Here is a 17,949-nt window from a genome sequence, read left to right as displayed (position 1 = left end):
CTGTCGAGCAGGGAGCCGGGGCGAGAGGAAGATGTTCCACACGACAAATTGCTCTCCTCTCCCGCCACCTCCAGCCTCCGCAGATGCATGGGGTGGGATTTGTCAAGTTGCTCGAAATAAGTCATTTGCATCGTATCGTTTACTGGGGCCAGCAAGTTCCTCATTCCCTCCTGGCTGGAGGCTTCCCGTGCTGGCTGTCCAGCTCCCCACGAGCTGGTGTTGCGGCTGTGGGAGCCGAACGAGTTAAGCCGTGCTCGCTGCTCCAAGTGGGAGCAAAGAGCCATTGCAAAATGTTTTTCCCCCCGTTGGCTCTGCGTGTTGTTTTAAAATTAAATTGGTTCTGGTTAGCAAACAAGAACAGGACGGCAAAATTAAATTTTCTGAGGAATGTTGTGAATCTTGTGTGAAAAATAAACCCCAAAATGTTTTTTTCCCCTCCCGCACTCTTTGGCTTGCCTTCATCCCCTCTTTGCCTGCCATCCCTCTATCTTTGCTCCCTCCAAGGACATGCTGGTGAGTGGCGAGGCTGGTGTCCTTATGCCGAGGTGCTGTGGTGAGCAGCAGTGGGAATTATTGTGAGCCGGGATGTTATGGCTTGGGCAATAAACTAATTTCTTTTCCCCTTCTGCTTATTGTCGCGCGTCTTCTTTTCTTACTCCTTTGTTCTCACTGTCCTGAGAAACATGATTGTTCACTCTCTAGCAGGTGAACAGAGTGTAGGTCCAGAGAGTACCTTGGCCATGTAGAGAATGTTATTAGTTTTAGAGGCAGAATTGGACCTATAAAGTATGATTCAGGCCCACACAGATGACTACCACCAGCCATCTGCAACTCTTCAGTCTCGCTGGAGTCCAGCACAGACTCTGCACTGGAGGAGCTACACCCACATAGGGCTCAGTGATGGACAATACAGATTTCTCCTCGTCTGCTTCCATCTTCCTTATTTATTTATTTATGTGCAGATGGAAAATCTTTGACACAAATTGGCAGTCCTTATATTCTGTTCCTCTGGAAAGCTTCTGCAGTCCTTAAAAGCTTCTCCTCCATTTGGTCAGCACTGCAGGCATTCACTGCACTTCATAAGTCATTTATCTAGTCATTGCCTCAGTATTTGTGTCAAGTCTTCTTGGATCTTTATTTATAATTTGGCGTGAGTCTGTTCTGAGGGCTCAGCTCTTTTGTGTGAACTAGGACATCTTGCTCTCAGACCTTTAGATGGGACAGCAGGTTACTCCTGAGTTGAGTTTCATCATAGTCGTGGTGCATGTGAAGTGCTGGGGCTATCATTATTTACTGGCTTTTGTTATTGCTTTTATTTGGGAAGTAAGATGCCTCATGCCTTTTATGCTTGTTGCCCAGTGTCATTGATTCCTGGAGGCAGGCGTGTACCCTGGAAAGCATCATGGTGTGGTTGCCCCTCTTGTGTCCTTCTCCAGGCATCTCCTCTTTTATGTTGCTGGAGATGGGAGTCTCAAACAGTCCTCCAGCACAATGTAGAGCAATCAAAATGGCTCATCTAACTGAGAAAGAGGTACAGGGTCAGACAACAGGTCTAAGAGAAGAATAAACATCTCTTCAGCAGCATGGATCCGATGAAACCTTCCCTCCAGGTGGCATGTGAGGGTGGGAGCCTCTTCCATGTGAGTAGTGTTTTCTGGAGCAGGGCTGTGTGTTGGACCCCATTTTGGAACAGGGCTGTGCCTGTCGCGGGCAGCCAGGGACCACTCCTCCCTCGCCATCAGACCATTAGAATAAATAAACCAGCTCCACTTACACTGGATGAAATCAAGTCTTCTGGATTGTGGCCTAAACACGGTCAACAGCTCCCCTGGGCCCTCAAGCTGCCAATAGCTTGCACCTCCTAGCAAGTCTGTCCTTGGGAAGGAGCCATTGGAGGCTAAGGAAATTTTGTAGCTCTCCATCCTTCAAGAAGAGGGAAATCATCACTGATAGGACTTGCAGCACCTCTTGTGTCAAGGAATGGGATCTGCAGGAAACACACTGATTAGAAGCCAGTGCTCAGTGCAGTGCTCCAGCCAATGCCTTCATGGAGCACGGTTATCAGCAGCATTGCCAAAACTCCTCCAGGGCACTGTGTGGGCTGGTTTTCCCTTCTGCTCAGGCCTTGTGGTGATTAGATTGTACTTGGGTGAAGAGCCATCAGTAAGCTAATGAGATTTTCCAGACCCCTCTCATAGTTATTGGCTTATGCTGTGTTTGTTGTGCCAGGACTTGTGTGCTCTGGGGTGCCAGTAAAGTTCACCAGAAATTATGATCAACTACGGCCTGAAAAATCAGTTTAATAAACCTCTCCCTGCTGCTGCCACCTCTTCTAACACAAGTGCTGCATGTATGACTTCTTGACTGAATGGCCAGAGAAGTGCTCTAGAAAGGGGTAGCCATCTGTTTCTACACACATGCACACAAAATATGCCACATGCCTTCCTAAATTGCTATAGGTATCTACTTATTCATCGCCATCAGTGTTTGTGATCAGAGCTGCTGTGTTGCATCGCAACCAAGTCTGGTTGGTGCTGCTGGAGGTTGCTGCCACTACTGCCTTCATCCTGGGCACCCTTTGTCTCTCTCTGTTTTCTCTCCAGGAGGTGTTTCTGACACCTCACTTGTCCTCCTGGTGTCCAGCTTCTCACCCTGTTTATCCCCATGGTGCTGATATAATACAAGAGCATGTGGAAACCTGGCTTGGTAGTTGCACACCTGATTTGGGTGTTTATAATTTTATCTTATCATCTCTCTTGAAATGGGAGTTCCTTATGTTCAAGTTTCAGACTGAGGGCTTGAGGAGATGACCTGAAATCTAAGTGAGAATCTGTTGTGTCATTTCTGAGTGCTCTGAGCATAAATACATTTCTCAATTCTTAAAGTGTAACGTTTATCAGCTGTACAGTAATGCACAACCAGCCTCATTTTGTAGGATCAGGCTTCCAACATCCACAGCCCGCAGCAATAAATGGAGCAAGGTCATTGCTAAGCTGGAAAGTAAATGCTTTTGAAGCATATCCTCCCAGGACAAGACCTAGTCTTTTCTTCCAACTGCTAACATCTTCCTTCTCACTTAGAGTGATCCCATAACCTTTCTCAGATACGGAAACTTTCTTGTTCTCTGCTGTCAAAAGCTTTCAGCCTTACTTTTTTTTGTCTCACTTTAATCTTCCCCAGCATGCCATGATGTGTTCATCTGCCTTTCACTCGGCTCACCTTTTCTTGCACTTCCCTCTTCTAATGCTGCCCACATGGTTCCCATTTACAGAAGGTGGGAGCCAGTGGGCATATCCCATATAAAATCTGAGGGGATGGGATTCTTGTGTGGAATTATTTAATTAGAGACTGCCAAGCACTTTTGGGGGGATTTATTTTAATAAGTTTTAATATTTTCCATGAATTTATTTTTCAGTGGAGATTGTGCCATATCCAGAAAGAAAACCGTTTACTTAACCAGTGAAATTTATTCAGTTAAACCCTGAAAAATTGTGCTCCTTTAGCTCAACCTTTATCCTCAAGAATTGTCTCGGAAGGCTGATCCTCTGGCTGGGGGCAGAATCCCTTTCAGAGGCTTAACGGTGGTTATTTGTTTAGCCAAGTAAGTTTAAAAAGCTGACAAGTACATTGTAAAAATCTCAGATCCCTCTCCCAGAAGGCAAGCCAATGACACCATTAGCTTAATCCAGCACCTCATATACTCAATTTTAATGCGACTCTCTAGCTCCAGAATATGATGTATTTTCAGTTGAAGGATTTGTGTTCCAGTAGTAAGAGGGGAGAAGGAGGGAGGGCAGTGCTGTAGGTCACCCAGCAATTGGGTACACAGATGTATTAAAAACCACACAGAGGGTGTCTCCAGAAAAGAGCTGACATCTGACATCTAAATCCATTCACAGGTTGGAGTAGCTCATGGCAGAGCTTTTTGCTGCATGTTTAGCTGAATCCCACATACCATGAGTGAGCTGTGCTCTCATCTGCCTCTTCTGCCTGCGTGGCTCCCTGCATTTTTGAGAGCTACCTCTAGGCATGATACAATTAAGAGATGATATTTAGAGCTACTGCCCTGGCAAACTGTGTGAGCACCCTTCTCCGTCTCCACACTGACCAAGGATCTTCTAATGTGGAGGAGTTGTGCTGGCTACTGTGGCTGCAGAGTAACTGGTGTGAAACTTAACATCCATCCCATCCAAGCCTATATATCTGCACCCCTGATCTCCAGGGCTGGACTGGCTTTGGGTTGTTTTCCAGAAGATAGAGGTATAGAGCTCCTGTAGAGTGCCACCACTTTGGGTGCTTACTTCACAAGAAGTCACACTTCTTCTTCACAGCTCAGTTTAAAAGGATAAAGAAAGTTGATACCTCCATTGCACTAAGGCTGGAGGAGATGCGTTCCCCTGAAATGCTGGCAAGCAGTAAAGGAAAGCTGAGGGTATCAGGGATGTGTCTGTGTCCAGGGTTGTAAAAGTTAAGTATGCTTCCAGCATACCAGGAGTAAAACCACTTCAGCAAAGTGCAATATTATTGCAAGAGGCTATGTTGATAATGGTAAAGTTCTGGGTGAAAATGCAGGAAAAAGGAATTATTGAATACATATGGATCTTCTGTATCTGACAAAACAATCTGATAGATTTCAGAGTGATAACGGAGCACTTTTGTGGTTTAGATCTCTTAAGTGATCTTTCATCTGTTCCTTCCCTCTTCAGATCTCCTTCTGTTTCACACTTAAAATGAACATCATTAACAGCCGTGTCACAGTTAATTGTTTCTATGAAAACTGAAACAAAGAGCTGTGTCTATGTCAATATGTTGTTTACTCTTCTGCTCTGAGTTACAGATTGGTATTTTCCTCTTTCTTCCTCTTATTTGTGTATGTATTTATAGGGTATTTTCCTGCTGTTCTTTCTGCTGCTCTCTCCCCTGGACCCACAGCACAGCTGTTGCCTCTCCGTGTCTCACTGGTTGGGAAATGCTGTCAAACTCCTTTCCCCAGAGATCCTCTTGACCTGTGCCCTGAATTTGTTCGAATTTGTGTTTTGTGAAAGACGTTCTCTTTAATCTGCTGTTCATGTTCCTTCACTGCCTTAAATTGCTGAACTTTATGGTTTTGTAATCAACTGCACTCATTTACTTCCAGTTTTGGACTATTAATCAACTTTCTGTATCAATGATATCCAAGTAATAAACATCCCCTCCTGTGTTACTCTCCCTTCTTTCTCCAGAGCAACTTCTCGCATTCCAGCAGCTTGGTGTGTCTGGGACCTGTCCCCCGCTGCCTTTAGCAGATGCCAGGGTAATTAAGATTACCTGTTCCTACCAACTCAAAGTATTTGCCTGCTTTAGTCAGCCACTTAAAAAGGCATTGTCCGTGTCCTACTTCTGTGGTACTCTATGGGACATCTCCTGGGCTACTTGTATCTTTCTCTGTCCCTGGGGACATGCACAGTCTGTTTCCCACCTCTTCTTGAGCCCCAAAGTATTCTTCATATACCCCCCCCCCCCCCCATTTCCTTCTTCTGTCTCCTAAACAAGTTACATCTTCTCATACCAGTATTCCCCTCCAAACATGTCTTTCCATGAACCATGTGTAAGGCTAAATGCTGTAGTTGTATATGAGGGCTTTAAAGCAGTCTTGTTTATTCTCTGTTCTCCTGGCATTTCTGTGCAGACATGTAACATGATCAGAAAGTTGCCCTGTTATTCTCACTCCATTTTTCTCTGAGCCTGCTGCAGTTTCCTTTTCCATAGCCACGTTCACTTGGTGTTAGGGCACTAGCTTTTGTCATTGTTTCCCTTCAGACCTGGTCTCCAGACCTCTCTAGGCTGAGAGGTACTATCAGTCTTCACTCAGATGCTAACTTTCCCAGCATCCTCTCTCTCCAGAATACCATCTTGCCTGGGCAGTGAGCAGCAGGCACATGAGCATGGCTCTGGGCTGGTGCAGAGCAGGAGTCAGAGCAGACCTGTCCTCCCTCAGCACATCAGTATTGTTTCATGAGATTCTAAATGTCACACGTAGCAGTAGCTTGTTGACATAGCTTGGTAAGACTTGCAGGACAGCAAAGAGCTGCAGAATTGATTGGAAACTTGAAACATCTTGCATTACTGTGAAGAATCTGAAGACCTGCAACAAATTGCTTAATGAAAGTGTATTTACAGGAGGCATGATCTTAATGTTGAGCTATCCACAAGAAACAAAAGCCTAGCAGGCAGGGGGATAGCAAGATCCAGTTACTAGAAGGACAAAATAGGTAAGTTTGGACGAGAAGCAGGTGCTTATTTTGACCACAGATGTTAAATAACTGCAAAATTTTATATAGGGATAGGCTAAATTTCCATACTTGCAGAAAATTTTAAGCTGGCAGTGAATACCTTTGCAAAAGATCTGCTCTGTTGTGGTGAGGTTTGACTCCTGCATTCCTTGTGCATCTCCCAGGCTGTGTGGTGTGGGACGTTAGGGTAATGGCTCTGGCTTTTTCCAGCCATTCATCTGTGCCTCCAAAATCAGGTTCAGACTCCACCCTGTGTGCTTTGGTACAAGATTCCCCCAAAGATTAGCAGGAGAGAGCTCCTGCCAAACCGGGTCCCTCCAGCTGAGCCGTATCTGCAAGCCCAGAGGAACAGGAAGAGCTAGGGCCAGCTCCTTCAAATGCTTTACAGATTAGGGACTGGGATCTTTGGGAAGTCAGCAGAGTTCACAGACCCCAGCGGGCTGTGGTCCTTGCTGTAGTGCTAGTGGTCTGCACCAGTAATTGCCATCTTCCTCATCCACTTAGCTTGGTCATTTGCTATCATGTTCAAATGCAATGATACTCAGCGATGCGGACAAGCCCGCTCACATTATTTGAGTGCAGCTGGAGGTATCTACTTTAGCCTTGAAAATGCCTCTTTTTTTGGCAGCGCTTTGTGTTTATTATAATGCTGTCTGTAATGTGCAAAAGTACATTTCTGTTTTAACTTCCTTCTTTATGTACTAAAGAGTGTGGTTTTAATTAAGGATTTCAGATTGAAACATTTCCGGTTTTATGCATTGTTTTTTGGTTAGGTTCTGTTGGATTTTCTTTCTTTTTTTTTTTTTTTTTTTTTAGGACAGTTTTCAGTTAAAATATCTCAGAGTTTTGAAAAATACCAGATGCCCAGCTCACAAAGTGTGCAAAGAGCCCCAGTCACTCCCTCTTCCTCCCAGGGAAATCAGCTGCTCCGAGTGGGAACAGCCAAGGACGGCCGATGGCGAGAATGGGGTCAGCAGGCAGAAGAGGATGGGCCAGGACTGGGATCAGCGGTTTTCAGCGCCGCGCCATGACTGCGCCTCTTTGCACAATAGGAAACGTTGACTCAGACGCGTAAAAGGAAGCACCTGATTTCTGCGGATTCTGGGTTTATTCCCCCAAAATAGCTAGGGATTGTAAAAGGAGATGGGCAGATCCTTGCTTAACGGCAGAGCATCTCTTGCAGCGCAAAAAGGCGAAGGGTGTCAGGCATTACCCCTACCATCTCTGCAGCCCCCACCCACAGGGAAGCAAGGCCAATCCAAACAACTTGTAAAATAAAACAGTTGTTTTGCTGCACATCAACCTCAATTAGGAGGAAAAATAAAAACAAGCCAGATTTTCACTCTCATGGTAATAGAGGAGCTTAGAAATGCCCTATAAAGGCACCCGCAATTTTTGAAAACACCAGGCAATGAAAATTATGTTAAACCCAGGTTTATTGAGCCAGTCCTGTGATTTTGGGGTGTTTGACGCATGATTTCTGAATGTCGGGGTTTGGCAACACGGAACTCCTCAGTTTGAATTTGTTCCGGATGTGATATTTCAGGTTTGGTACAAGGCGCTGCGCCTTCCGTGGCTCCTCAGAGAGCTGTTGGGTGGGTCTGGCTTGCATCCCTGCGGGAGGCTCTTCTGAATCATGCTGTGTCTGCCACATGACAGCGGTTCAGGCAGCAAAACCAGAGTATGGGGCTGAAGGGAATCAGTGAGCTAGATGTACAGCTTACCTGGGTTAAGCATTTTACGATGCTACAGTGTTAGCACTTAAGGCACAGTCTAGATAATTTATAAAGGAAACCTTTGCCTTGCAGCTCTGGTACCTTGAAAGGTAGATGCAGCTTGTCTGAGCAGCAAATGGGAGTGGGCCCCTGCGATGGCTGCTGTCGTCTGCCTCACAGGAGGAGATGAGTGTGGGGATAGGCATGGCATCTGCCCTTGTGCCTTCTCCCTCTGCCTTGCATTACAGTGTACAGCTCTACACAAAACTACAGCATTATCTTGTACATGCCTGTGTGGATTTGGGCTGCATGGGGTTTCCCCAGTCCTGTGAGGTGAGATTCAGTCACAGGAGGAGATGCCCCTCCATGTGGCTTCCTTGGCTGGGGAGCAGCACTATGCAGGGACTAAATCACCTCTCCTCCCTAGCAGCACAGAAGTGCCTCACATTTATACCTCAAACCAGCTTTAAGCCATATGAATTACCATTCCCTCCGCCCATGGGTAATGCTCTGCAGCTGCCCAGGTACACCTGCCTCAAAGCCCCCCATTCTGATGTGATCCACAGCCCCATTCTCTCTGTGAGGCAGCTGGGGAAGGGCATTTGGTCCTCCCATCAGCAGTCCCCATCCATCTCCAGCTGCCTGCGTATTTGGGAGCTCACAAATCGCCGAGTGCTTGAAAAGCTGACCACTTCTTACCTATTTGGGAATGCTTTTAAATTGTTCCAGAAACTGCTGTTTGTTGATAAATTGGGGCGATCACAGAGAACTGTTTTAGCTAAACTGTGTAAAAGAAGGAATGAGCTGCAGCTCAGCACTGCCAGCTGTCACTGGATTTAGAAACACACATCATAGATTTTGTTGCTTTTCAGACAGCTGCGCTTATAGCTGCTCTTATAGCCATATAAAACAGTCATTCTGTCAGCAAATGGTCTGGCAGTGGAGTTGGGTTCTATCTGCAGCCGTGTTCCCAAGCCTGGTGGGTTTGCCCCTTCCACATTCGCAGGTAAAGCCTGGAGGAAGGAAACTTTGTGGTATGTGCTGTAACCTGTCCCCAGCACTGTAGCTTTGCATGGGGTAAAGAGCAAAGTGCTGGGCTGTGCCCATTGCCTTTGCAAGGGATTGTGCTGATAGGGCTTGTCTTCAGCACCCCTGGTCATTAGGAATGAGTAACTGTTGCCCTGAGAGGGTGTTCTGGGGGGTTTTACCCCAAGCCTGCAGTTACTGCTTGAGAGTTTGGTTAGCCACAAACCACAGCTTGTTACAGCAGCGCTCACAGCAGCCAGGCCCTGTCCTCTGTGGTCCATCCTATTCAGACTTTAGAGGTAAAGCTGAGAGTCCCAGGGGCCAGAATTAGATTTTAAAGAACTTCCTCAAGGGAAGGGAGATGGTGCCAGTTTATCAAATTATCGCTTTCGATAAAACCTCGTCCAGGAAGGGTTTCTATGTAACAAATCAACTTTAAATGCCCACTTGAAGAAGAAATCGAGCATTTTATACACATTTTATTTGCAACCCTTTACACAAAGTGGGACTAGCTGTGTCAGCAGGCTGCTCCACAAGTGAGCTATGAGAGCAGGAGTGAGTTATTTCTGCACTCACTGTTTCACACCAGTCACGTGTACAAGCGGTGCCAGTAACTGCAACTCAGGTTATCACTGTCTCTTCATGGAATGAGCTGCCTCGTGCAGAAGCCCCAAGGATGCCCAGTGGTGCAGGCACTGCGGAGCATGAGGATGCTGATGAGGTGTACCCGTGTTTTCTCTGGAGCAGTTTCCATGTCTCAAGGCCGGTGATGTGGGGTGGTCAACAAGGTGCATAAGAGCAGGTGATGCTCATGGTCTTATTTTCTCTTGCACTGTTCAAGCCTGCAGCTCTCTCTCCACCCATTTCCCTCTGAAACTTTAGAAGATGCTGGATTCATCCTGATCCAAAAGAGAAAATGTCTTCAGTTATGCAGCAGAAGAAAACCACTTTCTTAGCGGTAATGTGATCTTAGCTTCTTCCCGGCTGGAACAGAGGGTTTGGAAATCGCCCCCCTGGCCATCATCTGAGCTTTACAGCAATTGGAGATTGAACCCAGATCCCTCATCTCTTCTGAAGCAATATGACAATTTGCACTTGTTCCTAGAAATCATTACTGTCCTGTGAGCTCTCGACCACGTGAGGATTGAAAACAGAGCTATTCTGCTCATTTGAGCTCTTTTTTTTCGCATGAAGGCAGAGCTCAGGTCTCATTCCTTTTTCTCACCATCTGAGGATTAAGCCCAATCCTGACTGTTATCCGACTTCAATACCATTTACACACTGAACCCAATGCCTATGGCTTTTATCTGAGCCCTTACAGCATTTGGAAGTGGGCCATGCCCCTTGTCTGGTATCAAAAGCATTATATTAATTTGGGATTCATTCCACAAAATGAGGCTGTCAGCCAGACTCCTTAGCAATTGGATATTGAACCCAGACCTCATGGTTGTCTTCCAAGTTATATGCCAGCTGGGAACTCAGCCTACAGTCCATGGCTGCCGGCCAAGCTCCTTATTGGCGAGAGATTGACACCAAGCCCCCAGACTGCTATTTCTGTATGGTGGTGTTAAGGACTAAACCTAGCTCACGTGGTCAGCATAATCACCTCTGCGTTGGCAGTGAAATGAAAAATCTAGTTAAAGCATTGAATGAATATCGAGGGTCGATGTTCAGCTGCTTAAAGACCAGGGATGATGACAACAATTCCCTTGGAACAAGGCCCCCTCGATACTCCAAGGGGAATAGCCCCAGATCCCCCATCTGTCATCCAGCTGGATATAAAATCCAGGTTCTCATTAACACACAGTGCACAGTGTTTCTTTACTGGCTGGCAGTATTAAAGCCAGTTCCTCCATCTTTCAGGTATTCTTCAGATGGGATTAAACTAGATCCCTTTTCTATAGCACTGTTAGGCTCTGCCAAAGCACTTCTTGTCACTCAGAGCAGACCTCCAACGCTGCACCTTGCCTTGGGAAGCACTTCCCTCATGCAGGGCGCCCCCAGGCTTTGCTGCCCCATGGAACAATAATGAAACCTGGGAGGTAAATGAGAGCAAGGGACAGTTCTGCACACCTCGATCCTCTCAGGGGGAAATCGGAAGCCTGACCAGGTAGAGGGAGCATTTCAGGTGAAACGTGTGCCTGAGGCGAGCAAACTTTTCCCTCCTGCCAGCAGTTTTGCCTGGGAATTCTTCAGCATCTTTACACAGTGTGGTTTTACTGCATAGCAAAATGCTTCAGAAGACTGAATTAAAACCAAACAGCTTCCCAGCTGGGATGGTCATCATTAGAATGCAATTCCCAGCAACTGTGTGGGTTTCTTGGTATCCTCAAAATCTTTAAAATTCTCATTAAGCAGCAACTCTGAAGGAATGGCTTAACGTTCAGCTAGAATAGGAAAATCTCCCTATGATCCAGTGGATGAAGCTGGATATTATAGTGCATACGGACAGTGTTGAGATCCTGCTTTTCTTCTGAACTTGCAGTGATGGTGAAGGCCACTCTTTGGTGCTCTAAGTATGCAAGTTGTGGAGTGTGGGGGTCTGGTTTCCCTGTCTGAAACCCTATCGTGACTGGGGATGGAATCCATGGGAAGATTTCAAGCCAGTTTTGCAGACCTGTCCCATGGGTCTGGAGTTACTCTGATTGCCTGTTGCATATCTTCTGATTCATATTATTTGCTAAGAAAACATTAAGTCCTTGCCACACACATGTGGTTTTATGAGGATTTTCAGCCAAAGAGAGCCAGTGCAAATGGGATTCAGCTGACTATGGTGGCAATCTGTAAATAAGTTTTCCATGTACCCACTTGTTCTTCTATAAGTGGGAATACCCTTCTTTTTCCATTCATTGCTCCCACCAGCCATCTTATTGACCTCTTGTCTGAACATCCTGTACTTTCTGCTCCCTCCTTTTCAAGCTCTCTTTGGGCCTCTCTTTGGGCTTCTCTTTGCTCTTTGCCAGGTCTTTCCCAACCCCTTCCCTCTGCTGTCTCCAGTGGGGTGTTCAAGAGGCAGGGGAAGCTGCTGGCTTTGGTGCTAGCACCAGGAGGTGTTTGTAGGGATGCTCCAGGCGTTGCTCAGGATTTATGGGGAATGCAGTCAAGCAATACTGATGATCGTTATTTCTAGAACTGCATTTCTTTGCTTTATCCACAGAAGTGTTCATCTGTTGTGCATTTGCTTGGTCTCTCAGCTAACCTGCAGATTTGGGGAGTGAGGTGTGCTCTGCCCTCTCAGCTCTTACCCCATCATCCTCAGTGCTGGTATGCACTGTACGTGCAAGAGATGGACGTGGTGAATAGTGGGGATAGAAGGAGAACAGGCTCTTCTTTCCTGTCCTTCTGGTTGACTTCCCAGAGTTACGAAAGCCGCTGGCACGCCGTGCCATGCCCCGCCATCCCTCAGCCCACTGGCTGATCTCAGCCGCTGTCTCAGCGTGCACATGCATTTCCACTCTCTGCTAAATCCTGCCAAAGCAAAATTCCTGAAGCAGAATAAAAACGTGGAAGACTTTCAAACCCAGAGATTATTGAACTGTCCCTCTCACCAAATGGCAGTCAACACTCTGTTCTTTATAAAGTCTCTAGTGTAATGCTTAAGTCGGGAATTACAACTGGGAAGTCTTTCCAATTATTTTAAACTGCCAGAGATGTTTTAATGTGCCCCACATTTTGTGTTGGCATGCCACAGAGTTAAGTGCCATCCATCTTTTAAGAACTTTAAAATCTGAAAAGGATTAAAATGGGAAAGATTCCCAAAAGCCATACTTGTCCCATGAACACCACCACCATTTGTGGCCTCACAGACACCTTCTGCATTTTGAAATTATTTGCCTCCCTCTGGGCAGGATGAGGGATCCATGCAAATGACCAAAACCTTTAATCCCTGAGCCGAGCTTCAGCTGAGGGCAGGATTGAGATCAGATTCTTCACTGACGGCCACCCAGCCATGCATCACTGGGCAGTGTTCACTCTCCAGATGCGTTCAAGCCTCTACAGCCGAGGAAGTAGAAGGTTGAGAAAGCCCAAATATCTTCTGATTTCTCTTTTGTGCCAGGCTTTGGGGTCTTTGTCTCCGTCTGCTGGCTGCTGTTAGTCCCAAACCCACCGAGGCAGGCATCCGTCCCCACTGAGGCCTGCCAGCAAGCACTGCTGCTGGGTGCAAGGAACAGAGCACGTAGCTTTGCTGCCTTGGTTAGCCTCACTCCAAGTATGCGAGCATCAGTTGTGAGCACCAGTGAGTGGCAGAAGCTGACTCTTGGCATCCTTGAACTTTTTTTAATTATTATGTTTATTTTTATCCACTTTATTCCTTTTCCCTTAGCTCAGTGGCTCATGTGTGTTAAGCCTGTGCAGGCAGAGGGGCAGAAGGGGCAGGGAGAACATCTTATAAATCCAGTTCTGCTCTATTAAGATTCATTCTGGTATGACAATGGCTTTTTCTATTGAAATGCTTTGTGAAAGCCTTGCCTAATGATCTGTTAGCTGGGGAAAGGTTAAATTCCGGCAAGATTTTCTGTGTTTGATGAAGAAAAAGCAGTGCAATTCTCCAGAATTCAAAGTGAGGGTTGGCCAGCTGTTAATAATACTGCGTTTCTTCATGTTCTCATTACTCAGAAATAATGTGGCCATCCCCAGCCATGGCAGTAAAGTATTTATAGCACTTTCTTTTGGCCCTGTTTGTACTCATGGAGGGCTGGACATCACTCGAGGTCTTCTAAATATGTTTCTTTTCGTGCTTTAGACACCCATGACACTACTTACCTTACTGCAGCTGTCTGCAACAGGGATGTCTAGTTTAAGGTGTTCATCTCAAAAGAGGTCAGACATGCCCTTTAATCACTAATGGTTGGGCATCTTGTGCAGACTTGTCATCAAGGCTCTGCTAGAGTCATTGGAGAGAATGATGATTCCAAGTTCATGCTATCCCAAGACAGCTGCTAAGGATGGAGATAAGCTGACTTGATACCCGATAGTCTTGATTCCAAGAGTGCCCATATTAACAACCTAGTTTGCTGCAGAGAGAGGTTTATTGGTAGTTTTCTGCTCTTTGTGGCTTCATTGCAGTCTGCAGGTGAGTTTGTGTTCTGGGAGACCACTGGAAATGTGCAGGAACAACCCCCAGACATCTGTGCATTTCTCCCAGCTCTCTCTCCTGATTGCTGAGGTTTCCAGCCTGGAAAGTCACGGCAGAACACAAAATACATGTGGCATCTCTGTGTCCAGGCGCACGGAAACAAAGCAGGTCTCATGGGGAAAATATAATTTCACAGTGGCAGGCCCTGCACTGGGATAAACAGACGGCTTGTTTCCTCTGGTGGATGCATGGAAAATCAATTCCCAGTCCTCTGCAGACGCTCCTAAACGTGAATCAAATCCCCTCCTGTAGTACAACTGTTTTGCACCAGTGAAAAGGTTTCATTTCTAGCAAGGGAACTGCAGGTGACACCTTTTGGCTATCTTCATGTTGTCATTTAGGTGCCTATCTTACCTTCTTTACAGGAGACTCATTTCAAGTGCAGCTTTCTGCTTGGGGGGTTGAAGTAAATGAGTATTAAGTAACTGTATCTGTCTCTAATTCACTAAATATCCAGAAAAAAACAGCTAATGTGCCTGAACCACTGGGATGAATACATTAGATTAATCTAATTCATCTACTTTCACTCAAACAACCAGTAGCAGTTAGAAAAAGGTTGTGAAAGGGATTAGGAATTTCTTTTCCACATTTTTCCTTTCTTCTTTCCATGACTTTGCTACTTAGCTATTCAGTTAGCTGATTTCCTTGACCCTCCTTAAAACATGACTTTTAAAATAAGTTTATTCTTTTCAGACCTCAGAGCTGGCTCCATATTCATTGAAGCTTTCAGTGCCCAGGAAGAGCGACAGGATAAATGCAGATGTCCAGCTTTTCCCAGCTGGAGTGATCAGCTTCTGGCTGTCACCATCTCACTAGCACCTCAGTTAAGCAGTGCAGGTACAGGGAGACTCGCAGCATCACCCCTGGGCTTAGAGTAATTCCCTGAACCTTCTCTCCATACTTTCATCTTCCTTGGCCATGCTATCCCTTTAGTGACATGGCAAGTCTGATATATGTACCCTCTTCCTTTATATATAACCCTTCTTTACTGGAAAGGTGTAAAAAGACGCAGAGCAGGCTGCCTGACCCTTCAGTTTAACAGCAAATCACTGGTAGCTGCTCTCAGTGTGCCTGTTTCTCGCTGCAGTTCAGGATAGATCAGGGTTACCTCGCATTCTGAAGAGAACATTATATGCAGTCATGTCCAAAGCCTTAAAAACAACCAAGGTATAAGACCTAAGTGGCTGCTTTGCTGCCCACAAGCTCTGCTCTTCTGTCAGTAGATTGCTTCAGTGTGATTTGTTTTTGACGCATTCCTGTGGCTGTTGATCATCTCCTTATATTTTGTAAGTGCTGACAAGCAGCTTGGTTATTTGTCCAAGTATTTTTCTGGGACCTGAAGCTGGTTTGCCTATTCTAATTCCCCAGCGTCTCCTTCCCCTCTTCTGAAAGCGGAGCCCTCGGTCTGCCCCCCCAGTCCCCTGGAACCTCCCCATCCCAGGTGGCTTCTCACAGTTAAGTGGTTGCATCTCCAAGGCTGCTTCAGGAAGCTCACTGAGTGTCCTGGGATGCAATTCAACAGGCAGGGATGATTGAAAACACCACAGTTATCTAATTACTCTCTCACCAAATCTTTCGTGTGAGTTTGTATCCTGCTAACGCTGGCATTAGCTTTGTCAGGCATTTGATTGCTGTTGAGTATTTTAGGGAAGATTGAAGCAAAAAAAGGCATTAAGGGTTTTGTCTCTCCCAGCTGTGCTCTGCGTTAATGTCACTCTTCCCTGAATAGTGGGCCAGCTCTTTCTTTGTTTTCTCCTTCTGCTGCTGGCTGGTCCCCCACTGCTCACCAAGCCCACAGTGGAGCAGGGGAGACACCAGCTTTGTAGCCAGCAAGTAGGACACGAATCCCACAAAGACCCCAGCATCCCAGGAGGGCTTGGCCACGTTGTCACCAGGCAGGGAGCCCTCCTCTCCCTGAGCTCAAGGGGCGGCACAAAGCTCATCTCTGTGTGCAGAGCAGAGGTTAGCAAGGTGCGTGGTGCACACCTTGGAGGCTCTACTTGATTATTGCTGAGGCTTGGCTACTGCACAGGGGGCTGTGGGAGTAGAGAGCAGGCTGTGGTGGCATAGGAGGGGCGGCCATGGGCTGGCAGTCTGGGGGGTGATTTCATCCTCTGGTCCCCAGGCACTGCAGGATCTGCTCTGAAAGAGATGCAAGGCAGGATAAGCACAGGAAAGGCTGAACTTCCCATGCCAAGAGCAGATGAAAAGAGATGCTGTAAAGTCACTTGTCTTTGGTAACATGGTCCCTAGCTTTGACACAGTGGTGGAGCGAATCCAAGTTTCATGCTGGAAAGAGATGAGCCCACACCTGGAATCCTATCCCAGTTTCAAAGGTCAGGTGAGTTTCTGCAGTTACAGATGTCATGGGATGGCATTTGACCCTGGTTCATCCTACACAGAAAGCAAGCTCAGATGGACAGCAGGATCATTTGAACCTTCCTGGAACTGGCTTTCGTTTGAACTACAAACTGCTTTTTGTTTCTTCCCAGCCAGGTCTCTAGACAAACTCTATAACTTTGCTGACTGCTCTGGCCTTCACCTGATCTTTGCACTGAATGCTCTGCGCCGAAATCCCAACAACTCCTGGAACAGCTCCAATGCCCTCAGCCTTCTGAAATACAGTGCCAGCAAGAAGTACAACATCTCCTGGGAGCTGGGCAATGGTGAGTGTGGGAACAGGAGAGCCACAGGAATGGAGCTCACCGTAGCAGAAAGGTATTCCCTTTTGGAAGAGGATATTTGCAGACCCAAGATGCTTTGCCAGTGCAGTTTCAGAGGGACTTAAAGGACACTGCTATAAGGCAGCGCTATCTCTTAGATGGACCTGGTATGTGTTAGCCCCTTAACTGGACATTTCCATCAGCTGATATTAAGCACATGAAACGTTTCTGGCCCGGCTGTTGGGCTGGCCAGACCAGCAGCTATATGGACCTGGGTGGTGGCTGCAGTGCCAGGTGAATGGGGGACCCTGCAGGGACAGGGGCATGACACCAAGACGGGGTCCTTCACACAGCACACTGCAAAAGGGGTACAGGAGGAGATGCTGGCACAGCAGAGCAAGCGATCACCCTCATCCACTCCTCAGAGGCTCCTTGTGCTGCTCTGCAGGCAGCTCTGTGGAGCTCAAGCTGTGCGACAGCATGAGCTGTGTGTCTGTCTCCGGAAGCGCGGCTGAAGGAACGGAGCTGGCAAGCCTTGCTTGTCTATTTTTATTTTTCCAGAGCCCAATAACTATCGGACCCTGATCGGCCGCTCGGTGAACGGCAGCCAGCTGGGGAAGGACTACGTCCAGCTGAGAAGCCTGCTGCAGCTTATCCGCACTTATTCCAGGGCAAACCTCTATGGGCCAAACATTGGGAGGCCCAGAAAGAACGCCATCTCTCTCCTGGAAGGGTAAGTGATGCTGCTTTGATGAAGAGATCAGAAACTCTTCCTGCAGCAGGTAGACTTGCTCCTTGGCTTCCCCATGTCCAACAGCTGCCAGCACAGTGAGGCTCTGTGTGGCTCAGCCACCACAGTACCAGGGGCTTGTGGACATGGTCCCTGGTGGGATTTTGGGCTGGGCTGATTCCTCCAATTTCTCCCAAGTATTCACAGAGTTTCCCAATTATAGGCAGACTGAGGTGCTCACCATGTTGGGACATGAAGATAATGCAGTAATGTGTATGCAGGCTCCTGCATGCCCATGAGTTGCAGGGCCAGGAGATGGGTCCTGGCACCACTTATCAGTGTAGATGTTGTCTCAGAGTCCTTCTGAACAAATTGCTTTTCTCTTGCTATTTGGTGACTTCTCCCT

General features: G+C 46.9%; 1 protein-coding gene across 2 annotated transcripts in view; it reads left to right on the top strand.

Moving 5' to 3' along the window:
• HPSE2 (heparanase 2 (inactive)) overlaps positions 1–17,949 on the top strand; it is a 110,020-nt gene that overhangs the window by 55,291 nt on the left and 36,780 nt on the right. For both annotated transcript variants that reach the window (XM_061459038.1, XM_061459037.1), the window contains 2 exons: positions 16,643–16,816; positions 17,375–17,546. In XM_061459038.1, the coding sequence (XP_061315022.1) occupies positions 16,643–16,816; positions 17,375–17,546 (346 nt within the window). The remainder of the gene's footprint in view (positions 1–16,642; positions 16,817–17,374; positions 17,547–17,949) is intronic.

Source organism: Pezoporus flaviventris, unplaced genomic scaffold, assembly GCF_033815535.1.
Source record: "Pezoporus flaviventris isolate CSIRO_AGI_PZ_B2104156 unplaced genomic scaffold, CSIRO_AGI_Pfla_v1 ptg000029l, whole genome shotgun sequence".
NCBI classification, from domain to species: domain Eukaryota; kingdom Metazoa; phylum Chordata; class Aves; order Psittaciformes; family Psittacidae; genus Pezoporus; species Pezoporus flaviventris.
Note: the sequence above shows the minus strand (reverse complement) of the source record. Positions and strands in the feature narration are given on the sequence as shown.